General features: G+C 45.1%; 1 protein-coding gene across 3 annotated transcripts in view; it reads right to left on the bottom strand.

Annotated features, from left to right (window-relative positions):
* The window catches only part of col22a1 (collagen, type XXII, alpha 1), a 48,576-nt gene that overhangs the window by 5,832 nt on the left and 15,486 nt on the right, over positions 1–27,258 (bottom strand). Inside the window, exons 9-57 of one of the 3 annotated variants that reach the window (XM_076011384.1) lie at positions 26,681–26,797; positions 26,520–26,564; positions 26,325–26,387; positions 26,097–26,135; positions 24,002–24,055; positions 23,854–23,907; positions 23,709–23,762; positions 21,862–21,915; positions 21,704–21,748; positions 19,488–19,541; positions 19,337–19,390; positions 18,800–18,835; positions 18,238–18,267; positions 17,946–17,999; positions 17,760–17,813; positions 15,363–15,416; positions 14,849–14,902; positions 14,592–14,645; positions 14,424–14,477; positions 13,784–13,837; positions 13,585–13,629; positions 13,432–13,494; positions 12,654–12,707; positions 12,454–12,495; positions 12,284–12,316; positions 12,120–12,173; positions 11,557–11,610; positions 11,418–11,471; positions 11,288–11,341; positions 10,544–10,597; positions 10,105–10,209; positions 8,496–8,540; positions 6,498–6,566; positions 6,379–6,414; positions 6,235–6,288; positions 6,099–6,143; positions 5,947–5,982; positions 5,746–5,859; positions 5,450–5,503; positions 5,099–5,152; positions 4,689–4,742; positions 4,512–4,565; positions 4,282–4,335; positions 4,106–4,159; positions 3,957–4,010; positions 3,815–3,859; positions 1,795–1,848; positions 1,170–1,223; positions 974–1,027 (exon numbers count right to left, since the gene is read on the bottom strand). In XM_076011384.1, coding sequence (XP_075867499.1) covers positions 974–1,027; positions 1,170–1,223; positions 1,795–1,848; positions 3,815–3,859; positions 3,957–4,010; positions 4,106–4,159; positions 4,282–4,335; positions 4,512–4,565; positions 4,689–4,742; positions 5,099–5,152; positions 5,450–5,503; positions 5,746–5,859; positions 5,947–5,982; positions 6,099–6,143; positions 6,235–6,288; positions 6,379–6,414; positions 6,498–6,566; positions 8,496–8,540; positions 10,105–10,209; positions 10,544–10,597; positions 11,288–11,341; positions 11,418–11,471; positions 11,557–11,610; positions 12,120–12,173; positions 12,284–12,316; positions 12,454–12,495; positions 12,654–12,707; positions 13,432–13,494; positions 13,585–13,629; positions 13,784–13,837; positions 14,424–14,477; positions 14,592–14,645; positions 14,849–14,902; positions 15,363–15,416; positions 17,760–17,813; positions 17,946–17,999; positions 18,238–18,267; positions 18,800–18,835; positions 19,337–19,390; positions 19,488–19,541; positions 21,704–21,748; positions 21,862–21,915; positions 23,709–23,762; positions 23,854–23,907; positions 24,002–24,055; positions 26,097–26,135; positions 26,325–26,387; positions 26,520–26,564; positions 26,681–26,797 — 2,673 coding nt within the window. The remainder of the gene's footprint in view (positions 1–973; positions 1,028–1,169; positions 1,224–1,794; positions 1,849–3,814; positions 3,860–3,956; positions 4,011–4,105; positions 4,160–4,281; positions 4,336–4,511; positions 4,566–4,688; positions 4,743–5,098; positions 5,153–5,449; positions 5,504–5,745; positions 5,860–5,946; positions 5,983–6,098; positions 6,144–6,234; positions 6,289–6,378; positions 6,415–6,497; positions 6,567–8,495; positions 8,541–10,104; positions 10,210–10,543; positions 10,598–11,287; positions 11,342–11,417; positions 11,472–11,556; positions 11,611–12,119; positions 12,174–12,283; positions 12,317–12,453; positions 12,496–12,653; positions 12,708–13,431; positions 13,495–13,584; positions 13,630–13,783; positions 13,838–14,423; positions 14,478–14,591; positions 14,646–14,848; positions 14,903–15,362; positions 15,417–17,759; positions 17,814–17,945; positions 18,000–18,237; positions 18,268–18,799; positions 18,836–19,336; positions 19,391–19,487; positions 19,542–21,703; positions 21,749–21,861; positions 21,916–23,708; positions 23,763–23,853; positions 23,908–24,001; positions 24,056–26,096; positions 26,136–26,324; positions 26,388–26,519; positions 26,565–26,680; positions 26,798–27,258) is intronic. The other 2 variants (XM_076011385.1, XM_076011387.1) reach the window with 2 other exon arrangements.

Genomic DNA, 27,258 nt, shown 5'->3' with positions numbered 1-27,258 from the left:
ACCCTATCCAAGTACTTCTACCCTCCACTGAAATCACTCTCCATCCCCAACCTTTCTGCTCCTGGCTTCCTGGCCTACGCCCTTCTCTAGCCTATTTCTATTTCACTGCCCCTTTTGCTCACTGATATCATCAGCTCCTCTTTGATAGCTGGATAGAAATCATCTGCCCTGCAGTTAGCAAAGCAAAAAAGTCCTTCAAGTGTCAGTGTGCAACATTTAAAGGTAACGAAAGGAGTTTTGCTTGTGGTTTTGGGATTTTATCTTGGCATCAAAATTCATATACAAAAGATTCTCTCTCTTTTTTTCCTCCTCCCGGATAAAAGGGTTGTATTTTAACTTTGCGTCACACACTTGCCCTCGTCAGACACCTCTTACTCATCGACAAACTCTGAGCTCTTTCCCTGACTTATGCCTCAATCAGCCTTGTTTGCCATCTGCCTTCCCAGGTGATTCCAATTCTTAGTCAGCAGGCTCAGTCCTGCGTGGCTACTTGTCTATGTGCTGCAGGGGGCCTTCTCTGAAACACACTTCATCCAGCTCCCAGTGCTCAGCGATATTAAATGTCGATCACTTCCAGCCAGCTCCTTTTAGTCTCGGCCACCCAGGGGAGAGGGATGTTTCCATCTGGAGCAGGACAGCACTTACTCCAGAATTCCATCATCATGTGACAGCTTATCTCCACCACTGCATTTGGCATTCTTTTTTATCCCTTTTCGGACCCACTTACCTTATTAGCCGTCACAAATCAGCTTTTGCCATTTACTTTATTGAATTCCTTTCAAATGTCTTCGCTATGTGGTGAAAACAATAAAATTATTGCGGTTTAAGGGGATTTCCGTTTATATACTGTACATATATATATATATATATGTATATATATAGAGAGAGAGATATTCCGTGTTAGTCATGAGAAAGGCTGTAGAAATCTGACTTTTAGGATTATGTGGCGAGAAAAAAAGGGGGTTACACTTACTGGTGTTCCAGGAAGACCTGCCTTCCCAGATGGTCCAGGTTCACCTTGTTTACCCTGGGGTTGAACAGCAAACAGAACGGAATGAGAAAAAAATAGCAACAAAAAGGACAGAAAGAGAAATGACCCGAGAGTCACTTTGTTTCGGCATATAACTTCTGAAGCCAGACAGCGCTGAAAAAGATGGAAAATGACTCACAGGCTCCCCTCTTGGTCCTGCAAGTCCTTCTCGGCCTGGAGGTCCCATAAGGCCCTGCAGGAAAAAAAAATAGTCAGTTTTATTAACAGAAAGAAACTGACTCATACATCATCCAAAGGAGACGCAGAGGAGACGTTTGAGCTCGACCACTTTCATCCCGGCTGGGAAACAGAACACGGAGGTAAACGTGAACTTGCCTTTTTCGTAACAAGAACAATTGAGGAAGTGTTTCCACGAACACCCAGTCCCAGAGTGCCTCAGCCAAAAGATGTGTTTGAAGGAGGGATTTTGTAAAAAAAAAAAATAAATAAATAAAAAATCGGCAGCGCTAAAAGGTATTAAAAGTTCCTCACCCTTAGAATTTTTAATTTTGTCAGTGGGAAGCGATTCACTCCAGACCAAATCTGTCAACTGGTTTGTTTTTGACTGATTTCAAGCAGCAGCTGGTCAAGGACAGGTCTTCCTTATATCCAGTACTATTAAAATTCAGTGCGTAACTTTTGGTGTGTGCACATTTTTTAGATTTAGACTTAGAATAATGAAGCCTTATAGAAGAGCAAATGACTGATGGTCTGCTCTGTACATTTTTGATCCATGTATCGTATTGTCCTGCACTCCTGCATACCTCCTTTCCAGGTTTGCCATCACGCCCGGGGGTTCCCGATTTGCCATCTTCACCCTGGTGAACACATGAAAGTCCAGTGAGCGGTCTGAGTTCAAACCGGCAACTTCAATCTCAATTTGCCCTGGAGTCTGAGGGAGGTCAAGAGGTTCAACAAGGTAACCACTAAGATGCTCTTCACTGGTAACTACAGCTACACCATTTGGACAACAAACACATTCAAAATCTGATTTGCAGATGTATATGATGTGTATAATTGAACACAGCATGCTTGGACTATATTTTGCACTTTATGTCTGTGGTTTTCCTGATCATCAAATAAATCAACTATGTCCTTCTTGCAGTGTAGCTGTAGCTATCAACTGACACTACTGACACTACAACTAACACTGGCTAACTTTTCTGGAAATCTACAGCTCACGTTGTGCATCTGTTCCCACAGGGTGTTGACAGGATGTATGTTTCTATTGCAGCTTGTGGTGTTTTAAAGATGAAGTTCTAATTGCTTAAGTAGCCATGTTATATCAACAGCCGCATCACTGCGATGCAGAAATCAAAATAAACCCTAACCAAACTGGCTCTTCATATCTTCACTATATAAGTGCAAAACTCGAGATCGAGCGTATTCACAGGATCTATCGGCCGCTAATTAATCACGCTTGGAGCCGTGGCCACATTTCTACTTCTCCTCACACGCGTTGACTTGGAATTTCCTGCGGAAATGCGCCCAGTTTTCCATATAATGCCATTTAGCTGTGATAATTGTGAACAGTGCGTGTAGGGAAAGTCTCGGTGTGCCTTCGGAGAGCCTTTAGAGCTCCGCTAATAAGCCGTCTGTTGTCAGGGTGGCGGTGCAGGCTGCAGGGCTGAGAGGCCGTCTGCCTCGCTGCGGCTCAGCCGGAGCTGTCCGTAATGAGCCGTGCTGCCGCTCATGTGACGAGAAACAGTTCCCTTATGGTGTGTGTGTGTGTGTGTGTGTGTGTGTGTGTGTGTGTGTGTGTGTGTGTGTGTGAAAGAAAAAGAGACACACACATACACAAAGCAGCAGGTGAATCAATTCCACCAAAGAACTAGTCTGCATATAAAATGCACAATTCATTTTTTTTTTTTTTTTTTTTTTAGCTGTGTAGCGTTGAGAGAACCTGGCATTGTCAGCTGATGTTGAGGCTATCTTTAGAGACAGTCGAGCAGTCTTCACACGTTCAGCACTCTCTGCCCTTTTTTATTTTGCTGTGAAGGTGCCAGTTCTTTTCTTTTTCTTTTTCTTTTTCTTTTGTTAAATCCACTGTTTAAGATACTACCAAAGAAATTTCATTCCCGTTCGTTATTGCCACAGTCTGATGCCTGTCACAGTCAATTAGCCTCTTGCACTGCCTTTTCATCAAGTGAATGAAGATAAACGATTTTAATTTTTGGTCATTCATTGGACTCGTGGTCATATTTGGCCCGAACAGAAACCAATTTAGCTGATCAAGCACGTCGGGCCGCTGCTCTGCTTGAGATTATTTTAGTTTTTTAACCATTTTAGTTCACATTCTTGAGGTATGTGAACTCTCCAATTCCTGAGAGAGAGACTCTGAACTTTATATAATTTGGGAAACATTCAGGAATATGCAAATGTGAGATGAATGCGTCTCAGTTTATGTGGCAAACCTGTTGCCAAAAAACATTTTGCACATTAGATCTGATTTGAAGAAAACAGAGAACTCTAACCACCTCAAGCTAGCACACTAACTGTATAACAAATTAAAGGAAGTGGTTTCATGTGGTTTCCAATTTAGGTTTAAAGCTAATTTCTTGTTAATGTACATCAAAAGGTTTTGTAATACATGTTGCTGGACAAAGCATGTTTTCTAATATTTCTATTATCTTTTTTTTATCATTCACGCCATTGTAATGTGTGGTTAAATAAAACATACAAAAATAAAGAAAATGTTTTTAATAATAATAATTTAAAAAACATGGTAGTCTGTAAAGAGAAAATGGCTGTGTTCTAGAAAATAATACCAAGTAGTCAACTGACCTTTCCTCCTGGTGCTCCAGGTTCTCCTCTGTGGCCCTTAAAACCCTGTATTAAGTGAAATTCAACCAGTCACACCAGTGGCACAAAGTCACTCCTGCAAAGGTTCATCCAGTTGAGCTTCTGATTGCTGGGGGCCACTTACTGGGAGTCCCCTGAGCCCTGGATTCCCTGGTGGCCCAGCTTCGCCTTGCTTACCCTGCAATAACATTTCCAGACGTGGCATACACCTCGTATCCATACAACACCCAGAGAGCTGTCATTATTACTTGCCATTCTTTTCAATCTACTTACACGTTCTCCGGGTTCACCCGTCCTGCCATCTTTCCCCATTTTGCCAGGCTCCCCCTGCAGGTCAGCACATTGATCACTTAGCTTCGGATTGCCTAAGCCTCGCTCTTGAGATCTTTCGACGTCTCAACAAAACAAACGCTGCAGCGCGCATGCAGGCATCGATTCATATCTCTTACAATCAAACCGGGGAGACCTGGAGGTCCTTGGATTCCCTTGAGACCCTCTTTGCCCTGTTGGAGGCAAACAAAACACAAGGCAGGTCGCCGTCACCAAAGCAAAGGGGATGATTAATGGCCACTGTTACCAGCACGCCGCCACTGACCTACATGCTAACGGGGGGAAAAAAGGTTTCTACAATAATGACATGTGGGTTATGGAGGAGACAGCACCAGGAGTGCATGCTGACCTTTTCTCCAGGGGGCCCCGGGGGTCCAACAGAGCCAGGCTGTCCATCATTACCCTGGAGATTGAGGAGACAGATTGACCACACTAATAAGGGCTGACCGTGACATTAACGAGAGTGATGGTACCTATGAAGGAAAATGCACTATTTCGGTCCAAAACAGTGTTTAAAAGAACTTACAGGCGCCCCCATGAGGCCGGCAGCACCTGGATGCCCCGGTGGTCCTGGGTGTCCCTGTTAAAACAGAAAAATAAAAATATTACAACACAACTATTTTTTGCAGCGATACCACTTTTTGACAAAAGGAGTGGAGTACGGGTACTTGCCCTTCAGTTCTCATCGATACCGATACTGAGTACTTAATAACGGCATTACACATTATAGAATTACTTTGACTGTCACAATTTTCACTGCAGTGCAAACACAAATTTAACAACATTGTCATACACACCTATACAACTGGTATCGGTGCCACGGTATTGGCACTTATTTTATGAGTACTCAACCCCAGTATCGGTACCGATACTTACCGATATGTACCGATACTGGTATCAGTATTGGTGCATCTCTAGTCAAATCCACCAAATTACCTTATCTCCTTTATCGCCGGGCCCTCCAGGAGGTCCTCGATCACCTTTAATACCCTATTATGAAAAAGAAAAGGTAGCTCAGCATGATCTGAAAGGAGAACATTCATCAGACAATTTTCCTCAACACCTACGGCGAAATGAAAATTGTGAATAAAGAGGATGATTTGACCATTAACCATCTCATTTTTACAAGCATTTTTCTCCTAAAAGAGGCGCTTTTGATACTAACTATTAGAGGCAAATACTTTAACCTTTTGAGAGAAGGAGAAGACCGAAGCGCTTGGTGAAAGCAAATAATAGGCATAAGGCCCTTTGGGAACCTTTAGGTCGCCAGTTAGGTTGCAAACTTGCCTTTGAGCCATCGGCTCCAGGGGGCCCTGGAGGTCCAGCTGGTCCCGGCGGGCCCTGTAATGACACGGTCAGAGCATCAGTCTCTGTCCAGGCAGACAGCGGCCCGTTAATGATGCAGACGGAGCCTCTTCGCCCGTCAAGCCACCTGAGATGGATGGCGGCGAACGTCTCGCTTCAGCTCGGGTTAAAGCAGTGCGCGCGCACGATTCGCAAAACGTCTTTCAGCGTGTTTAGAGGACGGTCGTCCGAGTGTCTCATGAGCGGCAATAGACCAAAGATAATGAGACGTGTCCGACCTGGAAACCATCTTGTCCAGATTTCCCAGGAGGTCCCGTGAGTCCTTTGTCTCCGGGGACTCCTGGGATCCCAGGAGGTCCAGGTGGACCTGCGGGGCAGTCTGAGCACACATCCTAAAGGGTGACACAGATTTGTATTACAACAACCAGTTAGATGGTGGAGCATTTTTGTCATTAAGATGAGGTCGGAATATTCCTTACCTTGAGGTTGAGGTCAGAGATGTCTGCTGCTTTTCCCTGAAAAGACAGAATGAAAAGAGTTCATCCAAATGACGAGACACGATTAGGACTCACCTTGGCCTACTGCCTAATCCTCTGAAATAACATATTATAATTGGCATTTCTGTGCTTACAGGCTCTCCAGTTGCTCCCTTCTCCCCCGGCCGTCCTGGTAAACCCTACAGGTAAAAGAAACAAAAACTCGCCAATGTCAATTTAGCTCTAAAGAACTACATACTTTTTCTAGCTACATTGTGTCAATGGACTCACATTATGTCCTGCTGGTCCCTGAGGACCAGCAACTCCTGCGGCGCCTCTCAAACCCTGGAACAAAGACAAGCACATACTGTATCAGAGGTTGACATTTGATTGGAATCGGCCCATTATAAGTGTTAATCTTGTGAAGGTGTTTACCGCAGGTCCGGGTTCCCCATTCTTTCCCGCAGGACCCTAGAAACAAAGTAGAGAGATGGCACGTTTCAAGGCATCGCACTGGAGGACCAGGGAACAACTGTTTTCATCCAGGTTCGTACCTCTGCTCCCACTTTCCCCTCACCAGCAGCTCCTCTGTCCCCCGGTGGGCCCCGAGATCCTGACTGACCCTGAGAGAGGTGACAATCATCTTGTTATTCTTTCATACTGTGTCAAAGAGATTTTGTTTAACATAGACAACACATAGCACTTGTGTGCACCAGTAAACATACAGTATTTCAGTTCAACATGGTAAATGGTAAGCTTTCCAGCACCTTCACGCTACCCCACAGCGCTTTACAATGGCCTCTCATTCACCCATTCAGTCACACACTCATACACCAATGGGTGGCTGCTGCGCTGCAAGGCGCTGCAAGGCGCTGCAAGGCCCATTGCCCAAGGACACTTCAACATGAGGACAGTTGGAGCCGGGATTTGAACCGCCAACCCTTCGATCATCGATTCGCGGTCCACTCTACAAACTGAGCCACACCTGCCCACATGATGATTTCTATGATCCAATAAATCATCAAAAGATCTGATACAAATTTCAACACAGATGAAAAAGGTACAAATTCAATATCAAATTGATTAATGTGCCCTACCACACATGTAATTCTAGACTATACAATACAATATAATACATCGCCAGACTCTGTCCTTTCCTCACTCCCTCTGCTGCTGAAACCCTCACCCTCACCCTTCATCACCACCCGACTGGACTACTGCAACAGCCTTTTCTACGGCCTCCCATCCTCCACCCTAAACAAACTTCAATACATCCAGAACTCCGCCGCCAGACTTCTCACCGGTTCCCGCCCCTACGACCACATCACCCCCATCCGCCACCAACTCCATAGGCTTTCCTGTTGTCCACCGTATCCAATTCAAGATCCTCCTCCTCACCTTCAAGTCACTCCACAACCTGGCCCCTCCCTACTTGTCTGACCTCATTGTCCGTCACACCCCAAACCGTCCCCTCCGTTCAACTGACGCAAACCTCCTCTCACCCCTTGCCATAACCAAGTACCGAACCCTGGGGGACCGGGCCTTCAGTGTCTCCGCCCCCACCCTCTGGAACTCCCTCCCCAAACACATCCACAAACTCAACAACTTCAAGTCTGCCCTCAAAACCCACCTCTTCAGACTTGCCCACCCTACCTGACCCCTCCAATCCACCACACCTCCCAGCCCATATTTGCCCTCTCAACCCTGTCTGTTTTTTAACTGATTTTATTCCTGTGTTACACCTATTTTAATTGTTTATTTATTTATTTATCTTAATCTCTCGCATTGTTTTATATTGTTATTTTACCTGTAAAGCGACTTTGAGCACCTGTAAAAGCGCTTTATAAATAAAAAACATTATTATTATTAATACAATACCATACCATACGCTACCATAGCATACATCTAATTCTACATCATACCATTTAATTCTATACCATACCACACCTTACCATTTAATCCTATACTACATAATACCAACTAACCATTTCAAACCATACATGGAATATAGAGTCACACCATCTCATCAACTCAAAACACACGTGTGCAATTTTAAAGTCTAATTTCTTTGCCCTACAGAATAATTGGGGAAAAAATGTTGCATATTTAAGCTCCAAAACATCCAGAAGTGTCAAATCTCACAGCGTCTGCTGATCCCAGATATGCAACCCAATTTCCAATCTGTGCCCAAGTAGTGAAATACAATCTGCGGCCGATACTCCGGTGGTCAGGGGGAGAGAACTTTGCAGTGATTGGGGTGAGGGATTTGACACCGTAAATCGAGCCAACGAGCCGCTGGCCCCGCCCTCTTTCCGCGGCCTTCAGGTCAAGGTTCTCCCAGCTGAGAGGCGCTTGCAGTCGCGCCGATGGCGGCAAAAATTATGCGTTTTCTCAGTCTTGGGAGAACGGTTGCGCAAAGAGCAGACACCTTCAACACCTGAACACCTGTGCATAGTAAAAGAAAACACACACACACACACACACACACACACACACACACACATACAAGCACAGCTTTTATGCAAGCACTTCATGCTTTTCAACTATATTACCTTTGGCCCTGGGGGTCCTTGAATTCCCTGTGGTCCTGGTTCTCCCTGTAATAGCACAATATCACACACACCATTAATCACATTCCGTCTCTGCTACCGAAACCAGCGGCTACATCAGCTTCGAAGAAATCATTAGAAATTAAGCGCACTGAATGCTGAAATTAAGACGCACATATCCATGCCTGGAGGGGCGGGGGGGAGGGGCAGGGGGGCAGCACCTGGCTGCCGTAAAAAGCAGAGCTCCCGCTTAAACCGAAATCTGTTGCTTTAATGTGATATGTCTTAACAACGCGCTTCCTGTTTGCGGCTGCGCTGCCTCGTCAGCACCACGGCCACATGTCTGGGGAGGAAAAAATGATGAGGAGGCCCGGCGAGCCGTGGCGGGCACACACAGCGCGCCCACGCACGCTGGTTTTCTGCCATATTGCGTCGCGGTGGAGCAGGTATTGCGGGCAGAATAGACACATGTGGAATACAGACGGCTGCAAATGAACTGCTAACAGTAATAAGGATGGAACAGATGCCAGACCTGAAAGGTTAATATATACCAAGAGCAGGCTGCTGGTTTCAATATTCATAATTTGCACTGCTGTCCTTTTGTGTGTTTGTTGTTTGTTCAGGATTTTATTTTATTCAGTCCGGATTTATTTATTCCTTTTTTTCATGTTAGTAATGTTACCAGTGTTATAATTTACATTTCTCATCTCATCTCATCTCAGTTGTCCTCCTTTCTCAATGGCACAGATGTGCAATGTGGATTATTTTCAGAGGTGGCAAAAGTATTCAAACTTTGTACTTAAGTAATATGGATACTTATTATAATTACAATTATATCATATATTATAATTATTTTTTTCTTGTCTATAATGAAACATCTGTTAATCATTTTGCAGAAATGCACTGCGGTGCTTGTGAGAGATCTTGCACGAGCATCTGTAAGGTTTTTAACAGCTTTGATGAGCTCAATACTAAAGGTATTTTTTTCTTTCAACTGCAACACAACCAAACTATAATCAGTAACTGTTTTAACATGTGAGCCATTACAATAAGGACAGCAGAGTTCAGATGACTCCACTTCAAGCAGCAACAACTATAAATAAATCAATCAATAATATAGAATAAGTGAATTGATTTGAACATAATTTGTATCCTTTAAACACAAAGGCAACAAGCATGTTTGCTCCAGCAAGAATACACTTTCAACTAAAGTGGAGTAAACTGCAACGTGACAGAGAGGAAAAGAAACCTCAGCACCGATGCGGCTCTTGCTGCAGAGTTTAGCCAGGTGCAGCCGTTTGACATCATGGGCGCGACAAAACCACGCTGCTCTGCACATTTGGACTTGTGAAATGTTTTAAAAGGCTGGTGAGCTTAACTAAGACCAGGATTTTTCCTCACTGTGTTTGAGCTGCTGTGTGGGCTCAAATGAAACGGGAAGCTAAAGATGTGTGTGTGCTGCAACACTCACTCCCTTAATCCCTGACATTTAATTTGTTTTATTTCTTCATTAATTTTTTGTCACAAGGGATAACAATCAGTGAAATCACCTGTAGGAGCAGACTGCCGCTGATAAAATCAGATTTCTGATGACACACAAAAAAGTACTTACTCTTTCTCCGTCCTTCCCCTTTCCAGTTTGTCCAGGAGGTCCACTTACACCGGGCTCTCCAGGTGGGCCTGTGGTACCCGCTGGCCCTGGTTTACCTGACTCTCCCTAACGTAAATGTTGAAAGAAAAAAAGAAAGAAAGACAGACTTCATTGGCTCCCAAGATCACAGAAGAGATGTGAGCTGATACCACAGACAATATAAGGTGCACTTGCTTATTAGCAAGAATGACATATGGATAAATTAGTGTTCAAGATCATTATGTCACCATAAACTGTTTGAAAAAAGGGGAAATGTTTTCAACTGGGAGGCCTTGGCCAAGTCATCCCGCTTTAAACTCATGCTACGTACATTCTGAGAGGCCTAAGACATTACGCTGCACTGGATGAAGGAACAGCAGAAGATATCAGAGACACTGCCAGTTTGATGAATGGGACAGACCTTATCTCCTCTCTGCCCAGCCGGACCTGGGGGCCCGATGATTCCCGGTATGCCCTTAGAGAAAAGACACCATGAGTCATTCAAGTCATTTGCATTTCTGGAACATTAGCCACACCAGACAGCACCGCTCAAATACACAAGCACAGGGATACATTGTTGAATTCATTGTCTGCTGCTTTTCTTGCTATATATCCTGTCAGTACCTTCCGATGAACTGATCTTTGTGTACCCCCACCTCTTTTTTTGTTATTCAGAGGAAACCATTCATTCATCCATATCTTATTGTGAAAACGCCGCAAAGTCGGTTTTGACTGTTTACATTTTCTATCAGTAAGCAGACTTCAGTAATCCTTCTTTGAAAAGTCTTTCTGAAAGGTCCTGGTTTTGTGCACTGAGACACAGTTTTTTTTTTCTTTCCTTACATCTATTTTCTCTGACCACTTCTCCTGCACTCATGGTGGTGGGTGGTGCTGGAGCCTGTCCCAGCTGTCATTGGGTGAAAGACGGGGGTTACACCCTGGACACGCCGACAGCTTATCCCAGTTTATCAACCCTCAGGCCAATTTTTTTTCCCAATTCCCCCTCACTAGTGTGTGTTCGAACTGTGATAAGAAGCCAGAAAATAGGACCCATGTCGATATACGGAAAGGCCACAGGCTCAGGCATCGAACCCTCAACCTTCTTGCCCGGAGGCGACAGTGCTACCCACGGCGCCACCGTGTCAGTCAAACCAGAAAAACCTACCACATTTCCTGGTAGTCCTCCAGTACCTGGGGCACCGGCTGCTCCGGGTGGACCCTGGGAAGAATCACGCCACGGTTTAGACGGTACAGCGAAGCAAAGGTGAACGCTGAATGTTGTTAAGACTCCTTACGGGGTCTCCGACGCGGCCCGTCACTCCTTGGAGTCCAGCGTCCCCCTTTGGACCCTGTTGTGAATGAGGCAGATGCAATCAGCTTTTCAATCACCCGGCGGTAACGGACAGAGAACTGCAGGCTAGCAGGGCATCTTACCACAGGTCCAGGTGGGCCCTTGAAGCCCTGTTCTCCAGGCAGCCCTTTGGGACCCTGTGTGGAAAGCGACAAAGGTTTCAACAATGTGTTCCTCACATTCATCCATCCATCCATCCATCCATCTATCCATCCATTACTGCTGAGTCCCAGCTGCTGTTTGATGAAGGCGGGGTTAATGAACTATTAATTATTTTATCATCTTTTGTTAAGGAGATGAACTTTTGATCATATTCCATGAAGACAAAAACATCAACGTAATTACACTGTTTAGATTACTGTTTTAACCATTGCCATTGGCTCAGCACAAACACAGTGCATATGCATCGTGGTCTTCCTCAGTGTGTATTAACGACTGCAAACCAGCCGTATTCTTATTGCTTGTATGTTTTTTGTTTTTTTTTTAATCTGAAAGCGTCCAGCAGAGTCCGTGCAGCGATTCGTCCTGCGCGCCCTGGCTAAGTCGTCGCTCTTTGCCATTCTGGATCGCTGCTGACATCTAGTGGACAACTGCGCAAACTGCTACAACTTTTGTCTGGAGGGGGGCGGGGTCAGGGAAAACTTGCCATCTCTCCTTGTGCGCCCTGGTCTCCCTTTTCGCCTTTCTCTCCGGGTTTCCCCTTGAGCGGAGGACAAGAAGTTCAATCAGACTATGATTAGACGTCTATCAAAAGTGTAATGTTTTGTCCACTTGTGTCCACTTGGCGGAGAAGAACAGAGGACCACTCACTGGTTCACCCGGCTCAGGGATGACATTTGCCACCTGTAAGGAAAAAAGAAAAGAGAAGCGTCTCTGGTATTGAACAAATGTAGACAATAAACAATGTGCTAGCGATGCTAACAAATGCTAATGAGTGAAGCGTTGCACGGCTGCGTCGCATCAAGCACAAATCTCCTCACATTTCCTGGAGCGCCGGGCAGTCCCCTCTCTCCAGAATCACCCTACAGCAGGAGATGATATGGTCACGTTGATGCCACTCCAATTACACCCTTACTGCTCTATTACCACACAGCCCAATTAAATTAGACAAAATCACCACCATGACATGACAGCATGCAGTTCCACTTCAGAGTTTCTTTTTTTTTTTTAATTTATTTACCCTGTCGCCTTTTTCACCCTTTGGTCCGACTGATCCACCCGGTCCTCTTTCTCCCTGTCATGGAAGCAGCAAAATAATACAGTTACATTTTCTATTTAGGAACGAGGCACCGGACGGCATCACAGTAGGAAATCACTGCTGCATGTTTTGGGTCAGTAGGCAGCGGAATGAGTTAATTTCCCTGGAGTTTATTTCAGGGGAAAAAAATGATTCCTTTTTCCCTGACAATATAAAAGCCTTCTACACACTAGTAGTTGATCAGACAATCACATTGTAGCAACTCAATGCATTCAGGGACGTCAATGTCGGGAAGATGACCTGGTGAAGTGCCACACGCAGCGGATATCTTTGAGATGTTTTTGTTATAGTATATAAGTATTATTATATATCTTAGTATATATTGAATGTGACGTTTTAGACAATAGTTAGCAAAGTATCTGAACCTCGAAAGTAAAAACAATAGCCACAGAGCCCCCAACTCATTTTTTTGTCAGATATATTTGTCAAATAAAGTTTGACTTAGAGTGATTTAACATCATTTGGACTTTGGAATTGGCTACAAAGTCCAGTATTGTGTTACTGTGTTACCTTTAAAAGAATCCAGACATATATACACATATACAATTTTTTTGCTGGTAAATTCATTCGAACCTTCTCAAAGACCCCTCGGGTTGGCCATGACAACAACTACAATTTTAAGAAGCATATATATATATATATATATATATATATATATATATATACATATATATATATATATATATATAATGACACCTACCTGGATGCCCCTGTCGCCCCTCGCTCCTGCAGTTCCTGGCTGTCCAAGAGCGCCAGCCTCTCCCTGTGGATCATGTCAAAACGATGATTCTCTTATACTTAAAAAAACAAGGTCAGACATAAAACCGACAGCGACCAACAACTGTGAGCTCACTCTCTCCCCCGGTGGTCCTCTTGGTCCGGGAGGCCCGTCTTCACTCTGAAGGAGGTGACGGAGGGAAAAGGGGAAGCAGGAAGACCCTATTAAATGTCACATTTGCATATGGAAAACCAAGCCGGCTATCTTGCAGGCTGCACATGTTTTTAGTTGTGTCAAGTGGATTTTTTTGTTGGGCGTGATAAGGCGACGTTACCTTTGGGCCGGGCTTCCCGGGAAAACCGTCGGTTCCACGCTCTCCCCTGGGGCCCTTTGCAGATACAAGATTTCCATTTAGATGTCATAAAAAAAAAAAAGAAATTAAATGAATTGTGTGTTGACTGTTACTGTCCAACTGCAGGATGCAGAGTGTTGAGATTTGGAGGTATGTTGCAGTAGGAGCAGGAAGTAATAGTCAAACATGTCAGACAGCTGTTTCATTTAGAGTTGCTGCTACAGCCGTTTGTTTTGCCGTTTGCGTCCTCACTCTTATTGTTATTCTTGTCTAGTTCTCCCTTTTTGTTGCCCTTGTTGTTGCCCCGTCCTTGAAACCCAACTTTCTACTTTCTCTTCTGCTTTTGTGCCTGGTCTTGTTACCCTGCTTCACCTCAGAAACATTGCACGACAACCCAAGCAACGCTAACTAGTATCCCACAATGTTCCTTCATTTGCATTACCAGAACCAGAAGCTCTACTCTGGCTAACAAACATTTGGGTAAGTGACTCTAAATACTGTGGATGCCAGTCGTGAGAAGGAGGCTGCTAGGGAATTTAGACGCACGTACATTATCTACAAGGGACAAAATGATATAAAACGAGTTAATGAAAGGAGAAATCATTGCAAAGGTCACACTCACAATAGTGCCGTCGTTTCCAGGAACGCCGTCCAGACCGTCTTTTCCGGGAAGACCCTTTTATATTGGGGACAACAGGTTGGCATTTAGAGACGTCAACAGGGCAGTAATAACAGACAGTCAACTGTAAATACATAAAGGTTTTGGACACAGATAAAGGGAGCAGCTCACAGGCTTTCCAGCTTGGCCAGGTTTTCCTGAAAATCCAATCTCACCGGGGAGACCCTTAAAAAGGAAGGGGAGAAATAATTGTTGTCAATAGATGTTATCATATTAAAGAGTGTTGTGTGTAGTAGAGAGACAGGGAGAGAGAGAGAGAGAGAGACAGAAAGAGAGAGAGAGAGAGAGAGAGAGAGAGAGAGAGAGAGACAGGGAGAGAGAGAGAGAAACAGAGAGAGAGAGAGAGAGAGAGAGTGTTGTGGTCTTACAGGAGGTCCCGTGTGTCCTTGGTTCCCAGGTGGGCCAGGTGGACCTTGAGGACCCTGCAAATAATCATTTTAAAGAAATTAAAAATGAAACGAATTCTTTTTTTTTTCTTTTCTTTTTTTTAAAGGACAGAAGCAAGGCGTTAAAACCGTTTTCACACAGGCGCTTGTCAGTGTGCTGAGCCGCCGCTAGAGGGTGCTAGTGCAGCACTCATCGCCGTTCACTCAACCTTGACAATTGGCGGCAGGCAGCTGGGTTCCTATTTTGCTCCAGGGGCCAATTAAGGAAGTCAATTGACATAACCCGTTTGTTTTCATCTGGCCCGGTTCATTATTCAACACAGGAAATGCACCTTTAAAGAGGGAAGGGATTCGCCGGTCATGACAATCCACTTGACAGAAGCCCTCCATTGTTAGATACATAGATAGATAGATAGATAGACTACCAAGCTGTCCTATCTACTAAACTACACAAACACAGTGCATTTTGCCTGGTAGATAATTATATTGTTCTCACAGTAGGTCCAGGGAGGCCGTCCACTCCAGGCAATCCACTTTCCCCCTTCTTCCCCTGAAAGATGAAGTTAAAAGTCACCTCACAGTCACCTTTACAATACAAAACACTTTTAGAAGGCCTTGTCATAAAGAAACCAAACCCTTATGAGTATTTTGTGACGTAATTGTTTTTATCAGGATGATTTGGTAAGATAAAAAAGATTACAGATACAATATTTCCTTATTTTTGTTATTCATTATAAAATAAATAGTGACATTCACTCAAGAAAATCACTGACAAAACCCCTATGGGTTGCTTCTGGTAGAATAGGAGGAATTTTGTCTGTGTAAAATTTAAAACTACAATAATTAAAATCTCTGTTTATGGTATAATTGCAATTCCCACGTGGATTCTGCAGGAGCGGACTGCACTGTGCAGCCACTTGCTCTTTTATTCATCATCTCGGCTCACGTCTGTCTATTTGCAAAGTACAACCACTGTCTCATGTCGATAAACTGTTAGCCACCACCGCTAACTCCGCGCTCGGCTTGTGTTTTATGTTCGCTCCTTATGGCGATTTTAAAGGCGATATATCGATTTTATTTTAGCTGGGACCAAGTGGCGGTGGAAACACACCCGTGCCGAGCCGGACCGTGCCGAGCCGGGTCGAGCCAGCCCCAACCCAGTAGCGCCAGTGGAAGCACGCTTTGTGGTTTTTCACTGTCTGTCGATGCGGCGCTCCCCTCACCACCCTTCACGACTGTTCACACTCCGGCCCAGTCCCCATCCCATCCCCCCACCCCCAGCTACACACCACCACCACCACCACCACCACTGTCATATCTCTGCAGAGGTGAGCGCACAGGGCTCGGCTCCGCTGATGAGAGCTTTTTTTTTTATTTTTTTGCTGAGAGTGGCTCAATCTATGGCAAGTCAACCATAAAGCCCCACTCTATCAGCTCTGGCAGCAGTGGAGACCACCCCATTATCACAGCCTACGGCCCAGCCCCAACCCTCTCGCCCTCTCACACTGTGCATCTTCAGCTCAAGCATAACAAACCCTGAGGCAGCGGAAAAACAGGTCAAGCTCCTCCACTCCTATTTTTTCCCCTCTACTTTTTTGAAAGGACGCTCCTGGAAATCATTCTTGTAAAGGCCGTAGTCGAACCCAAACCCCCCGGCCCCCACTTCAGAGTGACACCAGATGCGTTTACACGCTCGCTCGTTAGGTCAATCTGATTTAACTGTTTCAAACTGAGAGATCGGATTGCCCCGTTCACATGAACACTGAACAAAATGTTGCGGATTTCCCCATAACAGGTGCGGAGGTCGTGATCCCACATCCAAGTGAGTGCTGTTATCTTAATGGATCAAGCTTTTCTGTTGGTGATTCTCTCGAAACTGCAACACCAAAGAAGCCTTCTCCCCGACGAGCTCCGAGCGATGATGTTTATCCGCACGGTCGTCCAGTCAGGTGGCGGGCGGACAGCGAGAAGTGATCCGATGTGCCGTTCACATTGACTCTGATTTAATCAAAAACAAACTCACAACAACTCGACCGGTCCAATCAAATTTAAATTGGATCTGGCCAGTCCAATTGGAACCGGGGTGTTTAAATGACGTGATTTTCATTGGTATGAGATTTAATCCGATGACTCCCAGTCCATGTGACCGCACCATGTGACAGTCAACTATGTGCCACCAGAACAGGAAGGAAAATGCACTTCCCAATGTCGACTCAATAACGACTATATTGAGCCAGTCAGGGCAGTGTGATTGGTGGGATTCACAGTCAGATACCCACCCAAATCTACATCTGTCTCGCTTTCCAGTTTCCCTGCAGTTGTGTGGGAAAACTGCGGCAAGCCACAAATTATCACAGCACTTCTTAACATAACAGTTACAAGCAAACCTTTGTCCATTCAAAGCAGAAAGAGGAGCATGGCTGGAGGCTGGAGGCCTTTCAGTGGCGGAAAAGAGTTGCAGGGGTTTTGTCTCGGTTGTTTAGTGAATTTCTTGCGCCCTGTGTTGACTTTGCAGCATTCACAGTGTTGCTTGCTTGTTGCAACGAAACAATCTTTGTTTTTTGGTAAACCAACTTTACAAAGAATTTTGCCCAACCCCAGCCTAAACTTAAAATGCAAGAAAAATGGGAAATAAATGGGAAAACTGAAAAAATTGACATGTTTAAAATTTGTGTTTGTTTGTTTTCAGCAATAACGATAATAAATTGGACACCGATTTTTGTAATCTGTTATGTGTCAGATTTGCCTATTTACCCTAGGACTATTAGCATGGGGCTGTTGAGGCTCATCACAATCTTTAAGGGTAGTTTCAGCAGTCTATCTATTTGATATCAAACAGACAAAGAGCTGAGGACAGGTTTTGAACATGAGGAATTTGAAATAACGCTCTTACCCTTTGACCAAACTCTCCAGGCTCTCCAGGGAAACCTTGTACACCTGGAGCACCCTGAGGGACAGAAATAACGATTTCAGCCTCTCTTGACTCTGTCCATCTGTCCATCCTAAATAATAAAACACTTAAAGATAAAAAAATAAAATAAAAAAAAGGCAAATCCAAACATATATATGAGACTCTTACAGGAAGCCCCTGGGGGCCGGCAGGTCCTTGAGGCCCAGGTGGTCCGGCTTCTCCCTAAAGTGGATCGAATGCATGAGTAAAGTTTATTGTTTAATAATTTATAATATTTATAATATAATATTAATTTCTAAATCCGGAAATAAAAAAAAAAAAGTACAGGCAGGTTTCTAATGAGGTAAATGCTGCACTTGACACTAGGTAAAAGTATATATATATATATAAATAAAAAAAACAAAAGTATAAAACTATAATTCACCCCCAATTTATTGTCTTCAAATAAAATTTCACTCACCTTCTCACCCCTTAAACCGTCTTTTTGTACCTTAAAAAGAAAGTGGATATAAAGTGTTGGCATCGGAAAGGTTTTTGTGCAACTTAGAAACAATGTGTTTTTCAGCGTTTCATTAAATGCATTGAAGCATATCCTGCAGTTAATGAATCTACGGTGACATTTGGTTAAACTGTTCATAACATTTCAAATTTGGCACATTCACTAATCTTATTTAAATAACTGAAAAGCGCCAAATTACCAAATCAATGAAACAGAACAAAGAACACAATGGATGGTAAAACAAATATGAGAAATATTGTTAGCAATCATTTTTATATTCTTATTTAATCCAGTATAAACCTGCTTCAATGATCCAGTACAATACTTTAAAGAGGCGGTCCAGTGGGCCACTACTGTATGGTCCTATTACTACTACTGCACACAACCACACGCAGACTGTTTGACTCTCTTCCAGAGCAGAAATTACAGATCGCCCAAGTGCTCTATATTTATTTAAGAGTACACGCACATTATACTTTTATTACACATTACTTGAGGCATTAGGCGTATTTCTGGTACTCACCACATCCCCAGGTAATCCAGGAAGGCCTCTTTCTCCCTGTGAAGTAGAGCGCAATCGGGATGAAAACCCCGTCATTAGAATCAAGATACATTCATGGGCGAAGCACCCCGGGCGACCCGATAATGACACGGCAGCCCGACCGTAAATTATGACATGTCACATGCTCCGCAGTGCGCTGATTGCAGGCCCGCAGGGAAAGTGAATCTTGTGTGCGCGGACGAGCTCGGAAAGTCTCGGCGACTTTGCGTGGGTGTGGCGGCTCGTGCGAGGAATCATCAAAGGGTCTAATCATAGACAAAATGAACTCTGTGCCTTGTTTTCTCAGACAAATAAGTGGGCTGACTTTGAACGGGACGTACAGGAGACGGAGGAATGTCTGTGTGAGAGTGCTGGCAGCGTCCCCGGAGTCTGATGATGATACCTTTTTTTTTTTTTGGGAAATGATTGGTATCAACGCAAGCCGGGTGATGTTGCCTTGACGTTTGGAAAAGTCACCTTGGAAATCATGCGTTTTGCATGCGCTCGCAGGAGACGTACCTGGTCGCCTTTGACTCCGTTAGGCCCCGGTACGCCAGCCAGTCCTCTTAATCCCTGGTCAAGTGCAATCAAGTCGTCAGCGCAAAGTTAAATCACTAAGGAAGAAGTTCTGCCGTGTTTGCAGGATGTCTTGCAGAGGACGGCAACTCACGTCTTTCCCAGGAAAACCGGGTTTGCCAGGAAGTCCGTCAAAGCCGGCCTCGCCCTGACCAATGAACAAAAGCGTTTTGTTAATTTAAAGTCACTATTTACGCACCGCCGGTTGATTCAGTAAGTATCAACCCCTATATCTCTGTGTTGTAAAGTTAATTAAAAGCCCAGAAATAATGGTTACAAGTGTAAAATGTCAAGGCAACAGCAAATTAAAGAATGACTTTGCGTGAAAACAAATGGGAGGAATTCAGGCTAGTAGCTAAGCTACAACTTGGAGGCTATAGAACGGAACAACATTTTCCCCAGTATAACAACAACGCTGATGTGACCACGGTAACTTTCCCCATGATGTCTTAAGTGTGCTAAAACAGAGATGTTGAGAGTTCACACGGTTTGTGTTGAGCGCTATCCGAAGTTTCCTTCAAAATCTTTGAAGGAACATCATGAGAAGTCTCCCTACCAAATGAATCCAAAACATCTTAGTTGACCTCTAGTGGGTGAATGACAAAACAGCAACTCTGATTGTCATTCACTACGTCCTGGTTCCAAGCAATGTTGGCGCACAAGCTGCACAATCTAGTTCCAGGTCATCTTGTCTGTTCGGTAGGCAACAAAAATCCTTCATGTTTTCCGCATTTCGAACCAAAATAGTCAAAATAGTCAATCCAATGTTTTGTTTTTTTCATTGCGTTTTCTTACGAGGCTGCTACCACGGACAGGGCGGAGCAGCTTTTTGGTTATTTTTTTGTGCACAGTAGGTCGAGCTATACAATTCGACATTCCTGACTTGTCACTCATCAAACACCAGCCCGACTTCGACCCCCCCCGAGGCCTTTTCCTCTAAGCCACACGTTCCCATTATCGCTTTGCCAGGGCAAGTACTTTCCCAGTTTTCAGCCGCAGGAAACCCTCTGAGCGACAGACGAGCTGACGGGCAGCCTGGAACTCCATGTCGGCCCCTCTGAATGGACCCTCAGTACGCCTGAAACCTGCCGCACATCCTCTTGCGGTATGGCAAAGCAATCATCGTGCTGGTTCTCCGTCCTACGTACTGACATACCCCTGAAAGTAATCTACTTTTCAGGATGATTTTCCCAACCAGACCGCAGCGGACTGGACCGACCTTTGGCTGATTTATCAGCGGGAGTAACTTTAGTTCGGCAACACTCTGATGAGGCAAGCGAAACTGTGAGAAGAATTCAACAAAAGCTCCGGTGGGTTTGAAGGGGCCGCGTCAGAGCCAAGCACCCCCGCAGAATCCCAGACAGGAAGTGTGAGGAGTGAATCAGGGACGCCACATCTGTTTGCACCATTACGCCCCTCACCTCCGGCTCCCTCTGAGGAGAAGAGCCTTTTTCTCAGAAGTGAACAACGCAGTCACAAGTGGGTTTTTTTTATTTTATGTATTTTATTTTTTTACCACCTTTGCTCAGCACAGGTTCTCACTAAAGTCAGTGACTCAGATTCCAGCACTTAGCGGAGAAACACGTAAAGTCAAAGGGTCGCAATCTCTTGGCAAAGATCGGCATACTTTGGAAAGGCCCTCGCTGGTTAGCTATGTCTATACGAGCGGAAACATCCCACGCAAACAGCGCAACGGCTGCAATTCCCTCTCGCCGTGTTCCGGAAACTTGCTATTTAGTCTTACCGAGCGATCAATTTCATCTTTCGTGCTCACATCTTTTTCCAGATATAGAAGCTGATATGAGCCATACGATTCCCTGTGAAACACTCTGAGGCAACCTCACCAATAGAGAAGTGAGTCACCTTTAAACTTTTGGAGTTTCTCTACAATGGGTGAGCGGCTTTCAGCAAGAACACCTTGTAAGTACAAGGTGTGAGTTGTTAGGGAGCAATTCTGGCTGTTTGTTTTTTGTTTTTTTGTTTTTTTGTTTTTTGTTTGTTTGCTTTTTTTGTTTGTTTGCTTTATTAGGTAATGTTCAACAACTTGTTAACATGAACAGCTCAATGAGTTGTACACATACAAAATGAACCAATCCCAGCTGCCCTAGGAGTGGGTGGAGCAGTTGTGCGGATTCAGTCAGGTGACTTAAATGACTCAAAAACCCGATTTTCTGTTGTTATTCGGTAACTCATGTGAACTTGGGTCACTTAAAAGAATCAAACTTGTCAGGACTGTTGCAGTCATGCGGACGTGTTCACACCAAAACCCATCGGAATCAAGGAGTGCGTCTCGCGATGCGAGGAACTGACCCTTGTTCCAGGAGTTCCCCTTTCACCATTATCTCCTGCAGCGCCCTGAAAAAAGAAAGAAAAATGAAAGAGAAGGTGAAGCGATTTGTAAAAAAAAAAAAAAACACACAATCACGTGAGCTGCTCGGTGAAGTGGCGTCGCGTTGGTAGTAGCTCACCGAGACGCCTTTGGGTCCGGGCATGCCAGGGATTCCTGCCTCGCCTTGCATTCCCTGCAAGAAATAAAGGGGAGTGAATCAGTGGGCATTCCTGATGCCGCAGAGGAACGTCTCCGGGAATGACTCAAAAAGAAGAGAGACGGAACGGAAGGAAGGAAGAAGCAGCGCAGCAGCGCAGCAGCTGGAGGAGTGCCGACTCAGAGCTCAGACTGAGCAGGCCAACCAGGAAACCTGAAGCCCCGGAAAAAGAGCCGACAGTTGTCCGTTACGAAACCTAACCTGACCACCATGGTAGAACTTGACCTCCGACCTCTAACCCCATTTACACCCACTGTTTCTTTTTGCATGCGGCGATTCTCTTTTTTCACTCCCAAAACTGTGCTTTCCCACGACTGCCTTGTTGGTTTGTCGCACTCACAAGTTAATCACACTTTGCAGCGATGAAAGACCCCCACCGAAAAAAAAGGCAGCGTTACACCGCCGGTCTTTATGCGTAATCACACGCTTCATCACCACAAACGCGTGAAGTGAAACTTTAATGGATTCTGTCGTCTTGATTCTCTTGGGCAATTTTTTTTTTTACAGGGGGATATTGTCCGTCCGGACCTCGGCGGAGCTGTTCGTGCTGCAGCATCTCGCGCTGGGGGCACAAAGAGCAAATTCACACTTATTGAAAAGAAGAACTTTTTCAATAGGCCTTTAATATGGAGCAGGCACGCCGGCACGCCGGCCCGCCACAGACAAAGAAAACAGGTGCGTATTATAAAAATCTCTCTCTCTCTCTCTCTCTCTCTCTCTCTCTCTCGCTCTCGCTCTAAAAAAAAAAAAAAATAGAAGAGCGCCGCCCTTCTGGCCTCTGCTGCTTTTCTATGCACCTTCTTTTTCTTAGCGGCTCAGCTGTTTTCTGGCACCATAATGGCTCATCTTCGCTTGTCAGCAGAAAAGTTTTATTGTGTGTTAAGTTGAGAGAGTTTTTTCATGGCAACCCGGGAGGGAAGAAAGATTCTCCACGCTGCCGTGAATCACAGCAGGCAGCGGACTTGCACAGCATAAATGTCTCGGTTAATGAGGTCAAATGTTTGTTTGGCCAAATGTGAAGTCAGATTAAATAAGAACTCAAATCTATCTATCTATCTATCTATCTATCTATCTATCTATCTATCTATCTACTTTCTTTCACTGCTTAAAAGTGATCTAACGGAAAACAAACCCTCTGAAACTAAGCACAAAGCACCTTATATTGTGTTATTGTCATGTTCGCCATCAAATCATTTCTATATTATTATGGTAATATTTATGCATTCACCTTTTTCATGATGGCAATTTTACAATGAACTGGATAGTAAACGAAATCAAGTGGGTTTTCTTCATTAGAAGGGGGCAGTTATGGAGTCCCGGAGTGAGACCTCCAGTGCTGCAACAAGCCCCCCAAGCCCCCCCCAGCAGCCACTCCCACCTTCCATCCTCCCTCACTTGGCTCGGCTCTTTCCACCAGCTGCTGCCTCCTCCTCCTCCTCCTCCAGGAGAAAGTCCACCGAACCCAACGCTGCACCACCATCACCACTCCTCTCTCTCTCTCTGTCTCTCTGTCTCTCTCTCTCCTTCTCTCTGTCTCTCTCTCTCTCTCTCTACTTTCAGCAGGAAATCGATAACGGGCTGAGGGGTAATTGTCCGGAAAACGCCGTGCGGCCTCACTTAACAGAACAAGTGTGGCTCTGAGATCAGTGCCAGGACTGTAATGACGCTTTCCCACTACCCCACCCACCCCCATTTTATCCACATTGAGATCATTTCAACATCTTCTAATGGGCCGCTGGGTTAAACACAGGAAGGACAACTCTACTCACCCGCAGCCCGGTTGCACCTGGGATCCCTGGTGCGCCCGCCACTCCTCTCTCGCCCTGTTCACATGAAGCAAAAAGAGAAACGGTTCAAAAAGTGCAGTTTAATCACCCTGCTTTACGTTCCTTGCTTGAAGAACCTTCTTCTTACTATATCTCCTTTATCTCCAGACAGCCCGTCAATGCCCGATATGCCTCTCACACCCTGTTGGGTGACAGGGAACACGTAATTAGTCACCAGCGCGTGAACTTGCCACGCATTTGATTTAGAAGGTCGGCCGCGTCCAGCAGTGGCACACCTTCTCTCCCTTCAGTCCAGGAGCACCTGTCAACCCTAAGCTGCCCTTATCACCCTGCAAAGAAAGAGAGCAAGTGTTTACTTGGACGCGGTGGCATGCGGGGCGGGTTGACGGGTGTCAGTGTCCTGGTGGCATCCCATGTTAGGAAAGAACAGGCTTTGGTTATTTACACGGCGGGCGACACGGAACACAAAACACAAAACAAAGTCTGGACGATAAAAAGTTAGATTTACACATCATGAGACGGGACGTGAAGGGTTACGCAAGATGCACAAAAAAAACACACAGAGACTTCGAAGTCGACGTTAAGCAGGCAGAGTGTGAGAACAGCTGTCGTCAGGCCGCACTCTCGTCTTCCCATTGTCTTCACAAACATCCCCACTCAGGGGTTGTGTGCAGATTTTCTCCGCCGCGCCGTAGATTCGAAGGCCGTACGGGGTGAAAAAGTAAACAGCTGTTAAATTACACGGTTCCAAGAGGTCTTGCCCACCGCAGACGCAACCCGCAGCGTTTCATAAACCACCCTACGAGTCACAGAGTGGGCCGCCCTTTAATTACGTTCCGGGTTCGTATCGCTCAAAACACGTCATTCCTTTCATCATTCATGAATTAGGAGAGCGGCTGAGTCGAAGCCGCTCTCTTCCGAAGGGGGGGGGGGAGAAAAGCGCTGCCGCACGGGGGCGGTTTCGCCTCTTGGAGTCAGTTCGGAAAAAGCAGTCAGGTGCAGCGAAACTCCAGACGGACGGAGCCCACGCCGTGCCTGGCATAGCCGTTTTCAGACCGCGAAAACCTCGGCGTGTGGGTTTGCGTCATGTTTTGCAACGGCTTCGGCGCAGTTTGCAAAACCAAATTACAGTCCCATCGCGGGAGAAAGTGCAGCCAGACGTTCATGCGAGGAGGTAGGGAATGGAAAAGAGAGAGAGCGACGCATTGAAACTCGGCTCAACGCAGTTTTAAGGTTTCCAAACAACAAGAGGTGAAGTTAAATGTGTCTGAATTCCAAAGCTTCTTCTTAAGAAAGCTACTTTTCATGGATTTACACCCCTTTGCAAAAAAGTACATTCTGATGGCATCTGAGTATGCATCAAAAACCCACTAAAGCCTTGACACTTGAACTGAATTCGACCTTCTCTCAGCTCTTGAACGCAAATGTACAGCTGCTCAGCGTTTCAGTAATTAGTGGTGGTTTGGTGGTGGATCCATAAATCCACCACTAAATGTTCCGCTTCGGTGACAGTTTGTGTTTAAAGAGTCCTCTTCATCATGCTGCTCACATGTTGACATCATGAGACCATGAGACAATCGCAAGCAAAAAAAGGTCGACATGACAAGGAAGTTGAGGCACTTGCGGTTTTCTCTCCGCCCTTGTTAGCTTTTGTTTCAGTAAATTGTTTCTGAGTTGAAGGGACGACACCGCACACTTCTACTTAATTGATGTAATAATCCTTCAATCAATAAAACAGACTAGTTAACTGACTCACTAATTGACTGACTGACTGACAATTAAGCAATGAATCAATTAAAAACAATTGGGCGTTACTTTACTGTAGCATATGAACTTTTTAAATCTTCCATATTTTTCACCCCAAACGTTGTTGTGAGTGGTATCTACTTTCAGGACCTGTGAGAACTAAATAAAAAGTTGCGACAGCCAGACTTAGATAACACAAAGCATGGCGGCCGCGTCACGTCGCCCAGACCTCGTGTGGCCATTTTTAAGTGTCCCACTACGGATTGCGCAAGCCGCACTTCATGTCTCACTGATTAAATTACACTGTGAGACTGACTGCTGGCACTGGCCGGCAGCACAGAGTCTGTGATTTGAACTAGGTGGTAGCCTCGGCTCTCTGCTGCACATCCTCTGTGGTGACCTGTCCTGTAATTCTGTCAACAACAAAAAAATATATATCAAACGACTACTACTATTGTTAGCATATGCTCTGCCACTCCCTGACATAAAGAGTGAAAAAGAAAAACAAAAGGCTGAATAAAACTCGATGCTTCTCTTTGTTTTCCCTCCATGGAAGAAACAGGAAGTTGAGCGACAACATGCAGAGGGAGCGTGCGCCTTCGGGGAGGAAGCAGATTCACTTACCTTCTCACCCCTGTCACCTTTGACAGAGACTACAGTGCCCTGCAAATAATTCATCAACAAGGATCAATTATTATCGAGGCTGAGAGTGAAAGCAGGAGAATAGAATGAGAGCTGGGGAGGCATGCGGACGTTGTTTTCAACGATACTGCAAATACCCATAAACCCCAAACATTCAATTTAGTTCCTATCTCCTCCTAAATTATGTGTGTAAATGTGCACTTGTCATACAGTTTCTCCCTTTTGTCCTCTAGCCCCGGCCGCTCCTGCGCCGCCCTTTGAGCCAGTGTCGCCCTGCAAATGTACGGTCAGAGTGTCAAAAAAAAATCCTGTTTGAGAGCACAAATGGGGATAAAAAAAAAATTCTGCAGGATTTGGTCACACGAATGAAAAAAAAAAAAAGTACAAAAAGCAACATCAGATGACCTTTTCACCCTTGGGTCCTGCAACACCGCTTGCTCCTGTATCTCCCTGTGAGAGATAGACAAAACAAAATATCTCCCGAAAGCCGTCGCAGAGGAGGATTCGCGCTCAAGCTCGGAACGATAGGCGGGAGGATAAAGGTCAGCAAATCCGGGTGGCTTTACCTTCTCTCCAGAAGGGCAGGAGCAGTTCGCCTGAGGTCCCCTTTGTTGCTCCACGGCGGTGGGTGTTGGTGTAGGGATGGGCGCTGGCGGGGCCTCGGTAACCACAACCTTAGGACACTGGAAAGAAAGCAGCAAACAACAAACCAGTGCAGGAGGGTTACAAGAGAAAAAAGAGCAATATAAAGGCCCACTGTGTAATATTTGGCTTGATTTATGATTTTCATATTGGTAAAAACTTATATACTGCCCATAAACACATTAACAAAAGTGTATGATCGCAATACAATAAAAGTTAATTGGTTTTCCTACCCTGAGAAAGGTTCTTAGGAGGGCAAGCTCAGGAGGGGGAGAGTGAGTGTAGATACTGCACTCTAAAATGTAACCACTTGATGTCGCTTCAACGTCTCAAAATATTACACACTTAACCTTAAAAGGACGAATTTCGAAAGTCTCCTGTATCTATTGGCATTTTATGCTTTGTGACAAAATAAAGCTTTGAGAGGTTTTCGCACAAACTCGAATTTCGCACAACCGACATCTGAAACTTCACCGTCACTTTTAGCCGCGCTCCACTGCTA

Source organism: Nelusetta ayraudi, unplaced genomic scaffold, assembly GCF_046127955.1.
Source record: "Nelusetta ayraudi isolate G7.1 ecotype Tasmania unplaced genomic scaffold, CSIRO-AGI_Nayr_v1 ptg000135l, whole genome shotgun sequence".
Classification (NCBI taxonomy): domain Eukaryota; kingdom Metazoa; phylum Chordata; class Actinopteri; order Tetraodontiformes; family Monacanthidae; genus Nelusetta; species Nelusetta ayraudi.
The sequence above is the reverse complement of the archived record's forward strand: the minus strand, read 5'-3'. Positions and strand labels throughout refer to the sequence as shown.